The 7,403-nt window shown below is 48.3% G+C and overlaps 1 protein-coding gene across 1 annotated transcript; it reads left to right on the top strand.

Annotated features, from left to right (window-relative positions):
* Positions 1–2,312: 2,312 nt before the first annotated feature.
* On the top strand, positions 2,313–6,176 carry LOC136552557 (uncharacterized). The gene is made up of 2 exons (XM_066544117.1): positions 2,313–2,967; positions 5,701–6,176. The coding sequence occupies exons 1-2, from the start codon at positions 2,605–2,607 to the stop codon at positions 5,857–5,859; spliced, it is 522 nt and encodes a 173-aa protein (XP_066400214.1). The 5' UTR covers positions 2,313–2,604; the 3' UTR covers positions 5,860–6,176.
* Positions 6,177–7,403: the final 1,227 nt, after the last annotated feature.

Raw genomic sequence — 7,403 nt, 5'->3', positions numbered from 1 at the left:
AAATACTAAAAAGAGAAATAATATGGGCTCTGTTTGTCATGGTTCAAGGCTCCACCTCTTTGCTACGGTGCATAAAGGAGTTGGAGCGGACGAGGATAAAAATAGCGTTTGTTTGATATGACACGTCCTCGATTACTTCATCGGAGGAGATGGAGCACTTGAGTAACCAATTACAGCTCCTCCTCGAGAAAAAAAAAAACTTCGGCTCGGGCTCCTCTACTATCTAAAAAATGGTTTCTCTTTCGTAATGTGTTTGGTCTACCTCCTCCGCAGAAGTTGCTGTCGAAGCTAGAGCCAAAGCGCAGAAGTTGTTGTTGAAGCCAAAGCTGAAGCCATGCCAAACAGATCAATAGTGATTTTATCGACTCCTAGTTTATTTTATAAGAAGAGAAAAAAAACAACAACTCCTCATTGCATTGCATAGAGTGACTGGAATCAGAGCCTCCCAGAGCTCTACCAAACCATACCATAAATACATGGGTAGCTAAGTAGCATTTTCTCACCAAATACGAAATATTTTTTATGAGAGATGATTTTACACTAATGAAATTAGATTTTGTATGAAAAAAGTATACAACTTATTTTAAACATCGATGCCAATGTGCCATCTCGAAATGGTATCAGATACAATTACTTGAGCACGCCACAGATTAATTTGACCTGCTTTCATTCTAAACTATAAGAGGTTTTGACTTTTATAGATATACACTCTGTCGAAATATACGAGTAAAATCAATGTATCTAGAAAAATCAAAATATTTTCTAATTTAGAATGAAGGGAGTAAATAACATGTATGCGCACTTTATATTCAGGCCTTATGTCGATCCTCTTCCCCCTCATCCTTTTCCTTCGGTTACAACTCTTCATCTACACTAATGATAATAGAGTACTCCATATAATAATGGCACACAGCCACACACTTTTGTGCCATGGGTTAAAATACATTACGGTTATTGCCAAACGTCGCAAGCCGCCGTTGGCATGAAGTGAACCTTTGGCCATAACGGTTACGGGACGAGCTTTCCAGGTTCCAGCGACTAGTGAGATTAACTGCAGTTAGGGTCGAGAGAAGAGATCTACCGGAGTTCATTTTCGTGGGAGGCGAGCATGCCACTATTTCAGGAAAAAAATTGCATGCATACCGGATCCACCGTGGTGGCATGCATACATGCATTAGTTAACAGACACGTGTCCATGGCTTGGTTCCCTTTCTTTTGCGCGGACTGGAAGCAGGGCTCGACACGATTGGCCTAAGTCAAAGACGTCTCAGATCTGTTCGTGGGAGACGTGGCAATCATCCGACCCATGTATGCATGCCACCACGGTGGATACAGTTATAGATGGGCAACGGGCCGGCCCGGGCCGGCCTGGCCCAACGGGGCCCAACGTGCCACCGGGCCGTGCTACCCTGGGCTTCGTGCCTTGCCGATGGCCCAAGCACAGCCTGTTGGGCGCCGTGCCTTCGACGCTCAAGGCCGGCTCCGTCGCGGTGCCTCTGCGCGGCCACAGCTATGCCCGATGCCCACATCGGATTCGACCGCGGGAGCTCGGGCTGGGGGGGTGGCGCTGGGGGACGGCTCGGCGACGACTTGCGAGGGAAGAGACCGAGTGAGGAGGCGATGGCGTCGCAGAGGAGGCGCTAGAGCCGCTTGAGCCGGCAGTGCGCCCGCTTCCAACGTCCGCAGCGGCGCAACCAGGTATGGAGGTGGTGGGTTGGCGGCGTCGGGAGAGAGGGGCCGGGGGCGTGAGCGCATCGCTCTCTCCGTGCCTCCCGCGGGTGCGGCTCGCAAGTGAGAGAATGCGGTGTGAGGAGGGGTGGAATCCGATGGATTGGGAAAAGGAGGTTAGAGTTAGGGTGATGGCAGCTGGTGAGCTTTTTTTTAGCAGAGTTGGTTTTACTCTTAGCAGGTCAGGATGGTCATGTGCCTCTCACCAAATTGCGGGCCATGCTGGGCCAGCCCACGTGACTAGGATAAGGCCCATGCATGGCCCGTCCGAGCCCGCTGACCATCGGGCCGGGCCAAAAAAAATAGGCCTCGTGCCAGGCTCGGTCTGCATGCCCATATATGGATACAGTATGCATGCAATGGTCCCGTTCGTGTGCCCTTAAATCCAGTTTTGATTCATTTTTTTTTTATTCGAAACAGTATTTTCCTCTCATAGCGGGGCTCATTTTGACGATTCTCGCACCAGAGAGAAAACACATCGGAGCCGAGGCGCCGAGCCGCGCCCGTGCCCCGGGCCCCGGCTGATGAACCTCTGCGCGGCGCGAGACACCGTCGCGACGAAATGCCTTTCATGCCCGTTTCTCCGCCTTGTACTTCTCCGAAAGGGCCTCTCCCCTCTCGCTTTGCTTCTCAGCGCCGCAGCGGAAAAGGGTCGCGTCGTGTATTCCGTGCTCGGGCCCCCTCTCTCCTCGCAGCCACGCCCCCGCTGACTCACGCGACGCGCGCGACGACGCGGCAGAGAAAGCCAGGAACTCCATAAAGGTTTCGGTTTCGGAAGCCAAGCCACTCCACACCTCCACTGCTAGGTGCTAGCGAAGGGAGCCAACAATGGCGCATCGCGGGCCGTGACCGGCGTCGCAGGCGACGGGAACAAGAATGGCTGCCGTGACGCGCGGGCCGGCGATGGTCCCGGCGGCCGGGCCGGGGGCGAGGGCGGCGGCTGCTGCGGCTGCGGCCGCGGCCGCGGCGGCGGAGGAGATGCGGTGGCGGCAGCTAGACAGCGGCGTGAGCGCGGTGTCGTTCGGGTTCGTGGCCACCGCCATCCTCGTGTCCATGTTCCTCGCCATGGCCATCCTCGAGCACTTCCTCCGCCCCCCGGCCCACGCGCCCGGGCACGCGCCGCCCCGGGGGATCCTCCGCCGCCTCCGCCTCTTCCTCGGCCGCGGCGGCGAGCGCGGCGCCGCCCCCGGCGCGGATCTCGAGGCGGCGAGGAAGCTCCAAGGCCACGCGCCCCTCGAGGTACTGGCAACGGCACACTGTTCCCGCACGCTCTCCTCGCCTCCCGCCCATCCATGGCGCCACGCTTTAATCATTCCGCTGCCTAGCCTTTTTTCCTCAGCTTTCTGTTCTCGCGTGGCTTGCTTTTCGCTACTCTGTGTGCCTGTTCGTTGTGATGGTATTTGAGCCATGGATTATCAGCCAACCAATAGTATTTTTTCTTTTACACCAAACCAGCCAACTCTACTTTCAGTCATGGAATCTTGTCGGACCCCGGTTCTTGTTGTCCTCTAGTCTCTGCTATGCTCGAACATAATGCAGAGGTGGAGTGGAGCGAAGGCATCTAGTCCTAGCGAGGAAGATGAAACTGCAATGATGTCTTACCTGTAGCTGTTAAATAATTGGCCGTTAAAGAGATCGTGCAACTGCAGTCCCGTAGGTTTAGAAATGAGTACCACCCCTATTATGATTCGCTGCATAATAATAGGTGTTTATCTGTGTACAGGGAAAGGTCATGCATTGCATTACTAAAAAAAAGGCAAAGGAAGCTATTTTTATCTGATATTCACATTCTAGTAGACGTTTTGGTGTTGTCAAAACATAGAAGGTGTTGTTCAATACTATGCACTTGAGTTCTACTAGGACTGTTGTAATCTGAGAGATCAGGACATGTTGTTTAATTATTTTTGCCCTGTTTGTTTGGGCTTGTTTGACTTATAAGCCATGGCTGAAAGTACTGTTGGCTGGTTTGGTGTGAGAGAAAAATACTGTTCGTTGGCTGATAAGCCATGGCTTATAAGCCAAATACGACCAAGCGAACAGGCTGTTTATTAGTGGGCATGCCATTGTTGATTGCTCCAACTTCATATATGCCCATCATGTACATACTCTGCTTTTGATCAATACTTTTTTAGAAACTTCGTTCTTACTAATTTCTTTCGGTAGCGCCGCCATTTATACTTGTCTCTGGAAAGTGGGGGAGAAGTACTTGTTCTGTGCCGTGAGAGGTTAGAGTAGATAACGGCACCAAGAATGTTCGATTTAGCATCTATGCTTGAATGCAATTCCCTCTATCTTCCCCAATTTTTATCCTATGGCTAAGTTCAGTTAATGCATCTGTGTACTTTGTCACAAGAATCTTCATATTTCTCTGAAGGAATATATAGCGAATGAGCCATAAAAGATTGGGGCCTATAATCCTTCAGAAAGGAGAACATGGGTTATGGAATTGAGAGGGAAATTCGTCTGACAGCAGCAAACAGACAAGGGCCCATCCTTGTCTGCAGCCACACCAAAATTTGGTCCCAGTGTAGTTTAGGAATTGCAACCTTGGTTGTCCACAGGACCACAACTACACACGGTCCCAGGTGCAGTAATCATTTTTTATGCTTGAAATTTGTTAGTAATGTGGTAATGTGGAGCATCTTATTATTAAGATGGGTCACCAGTTTTATTTGTTTTTTTATTTGTTTTTTTTTTTTTGAGGAAAAGATGGATCAGCAGTTGAACTTAGTTACTGTTGGAGTAGTGGGTTAGACCATGGAGATAAAAAAAATACTCACGTGAGAGGTGTACCAAACCACAAATATAAATTACGTTCTTCTAACAATTTGAAAAATTAGAACGTTTCGGCCTGGTGCAAGTGGTATGGTCTTACCGCCTATGACCGGAAGGTCCCGGGTTCGAGTCGTGGTTTCCTCGCATTGCACAGGCGAGGGTAAGGCTTGCCACTGAGCGGGAGCTCTCTGCACGCCCTTTTTTTTCCAATCCAACTACTGAAACATCCATTTCAGTTTACTGTAGAAGCTGGCTAGCAGATAAATCCATTGTCCTTATTTTCAGTTTCAAGTCTATTGCTTTGCTATGCGGAGTTCAGACAATGTAATGTACAAGTATGCACTATGCAGTACTCTTGATAACTCATCAAAATTTTGCACTAACTGCTTTCTAACATCATCTTTTGTTCTATTGCATCAGTGGTGAAAGAAGAACATTAATTGTAATTTTTAAGCGAACTAGCACACTCAATTGACAAGCTGTATCCAAAAGTGGATAGTGCAACTACCTGTATTCAACTCATGTTCAGCATTAGTTCCTGCTTACCAGTGCACAGGATCGACTTTTATTGTTAACTGGGGGAGGTATGGAAAAACTAAATGCTAAACTATGTTGCAGGAGACTAGAGGATCTAGCCTGAACCATTTTGCCTATTTAACTATAGTTAGCCTGTTCGTTTAGGCTGGATTGGCTTATAAGCCATGGCTGAAAGTACTGTTGGCTGGTTTGGGGTGAGAGAAAAATACTGTTCATTGGCTGATAAGCCAGATACAGCCTGCCGAATAGGCTGAGTGACTACAAGTAGGATTGATAGCCTCTTCTAGACCTGGTTTCTCCTGACATAGCGAAGTTACCAAGTGCAGAAAACTCATATGATCTATTGTGCCACTGCAGAACTCATCTGTGTGAAAATACTGCCCGATACCTCGACCTTGTAGTTTTTGCCAGTTTACACAAGAACCTCTTGTGAAAAGTAGAAGCCTTTCGACTTCATTATCATGAAGTTAGCATTTGCTCTTGTATGAAATATCATGATCAGTTCCATGAAAATATATCATGAAGTTAGCATTCGCATGTTTGTTTCTACTAAAATGTATCATGCTTCCATCGAAATATATCACTTTTTTGTTTCCACATTGGCCACAGTGGGCTCACTTGAGACATTCTCGTTGACCACTTTGTTCATGATGCTTGCAGATACCTGTCTACCCCAAAGGTGTCTCAGTTCTGATGCCAGGGCAAGACATGCCAACGTTCATCGCGCATCCTGCCCCTGCTCCCTGCCCCCCAGAGAGGATCCGATGGCCATCACACCAGTCCCCTCCTTTCACTGGTTCCTCGTCAAACCCTAGTTAGGGTTGCTGTAGCACACACCACATTGAGAGTGCCCGGCTGTTGTCAGTCAACCACCAAAGTCTGTAGAGGAGCAGCCGTGTGCTCTGTGGGTGTATTGCCGATGATCCACTCCGTCTCTGGTGGCTCAGGAGCATGACAGCCAAGACAGTCTCTCTCTCCTCTCTTTCTGTGTCTGTACAGGTTTAGGTCTTGTTCTGAAAAGTTTTGGGAGATGTTTGGTTTCTCCTCTTAAACTTTAGTTGCTGTCTCATCGGATGTTTAGACACCTGTATAAGTATTAAATATAGATTAATTATGAAACTAATTGCACAACTTGTCACTAATTTGTAAGACGAATCTTTTAAGCCTAATTAGTTCATAATTTGACAATGTAGTGCTATAGTAAACATGTGCTAATGACGGATTAATTAGGCTTAATAAATTCGTGTCGTGGAGTACCGATGGATTCTATAATTTGTTTTTTTATTAGTATCTAAATATCCCATGCGACACTCTCACGTGACACATTCTAAATTTTAGTCACCGGATGTCATTTGGTAGTCTGTCAGCGTGCGGGCCCTATTAGCTCTGGTCACATTGGATGCTTGACACATGCGGAGAGTATTAAATATGGACTAATTACGAAACTAAATGCATAGATTAAGACTAATTTGCTTTAAACATAATTAGTCTATGATTTGATAACGTGGTGCTACAATAGATATATACTAATGATAAATTAATTAAGTTTAATAAATTCGTCTGGTGGATTAACGAGGATTTCTATAATTTATTTTATTATACACTCGATATGACATCCCACACGACATCTTAGACTTTAGTCACGTCTCTTGTTCAGCCAACCTGACAACGCAGTGACAAAAACACGCTGCAACCGCGAGGCAACGAGACCGTAACCGTGCCGAGCCCGACTGGTCAGACCTCAGCCGCCAGCCAGATCTACTGCTACTCCGTACGGCGGAATTGCGGCCGCTGCAGCACGACGGGCCGACGGAGACGACAGGCGGAATCCGGCCACTGTTTCACCAACCCGATTGTCCAATGCCCTCCCGGCCTCGACGGTCGCCGCCGCCTGTTCACTTGCGCGGTTGCGCCTCCGGCCTTGTCGCGCCGTACAACAGGGCAACTTGGATTAAGCGTAATTAACTTTCCCGGGATGCGGGGCGACCGGGCGAGGACAAGATGATCTGTGATTACCGACTGGGTTAGGGTTAGCGATGCACGTGAGGGCAGCCGCCGTCACTCCTCGTTGATGCCACTAGTAATAAAGTCCATTCTTTTTTTTTTACTCGGATCGCAGTAATAAAATCCACCGTGATTTGGATTCGGTCAGGATTTGGACATGCGGCGCTGCGGTCCTGTCGTGTCAGTTCGGCGACTCGAGGCGGATCGTCGGCCGCCGGGACTGACACAGCTACAACGGCTACTAGACCGACGACCCCTAGCACTGGCCATTGTTTAGGCCTGGTTTAGATCAGGACGTAAAAATTTAAGGTGTCACCTAGAACGTCATACGAGGGTGTTCGGATACTAATAAAAACATA

Source organism: Miscanthus floridulus, chromosome 4 (assembly GCF_019320115.1).
Source record: "Miscanthus floridulus cultivar M001 chromosome 4, ASM1932011v1, whole genome shotgun sequence".
Taxonomy (NCBI): domain Eukaryota; kingdom Viridiplantae; phylum Streptophyta; class Magnoliopsida; order Poales; family Poaceae; genus Miscanthus; species Miscanthus floridulus.
The sequence above is the reverse complement of the archived record's forward strand: the minus strand, read 5'-3'. Positions and strand labels throughout refer to the sequence as shown.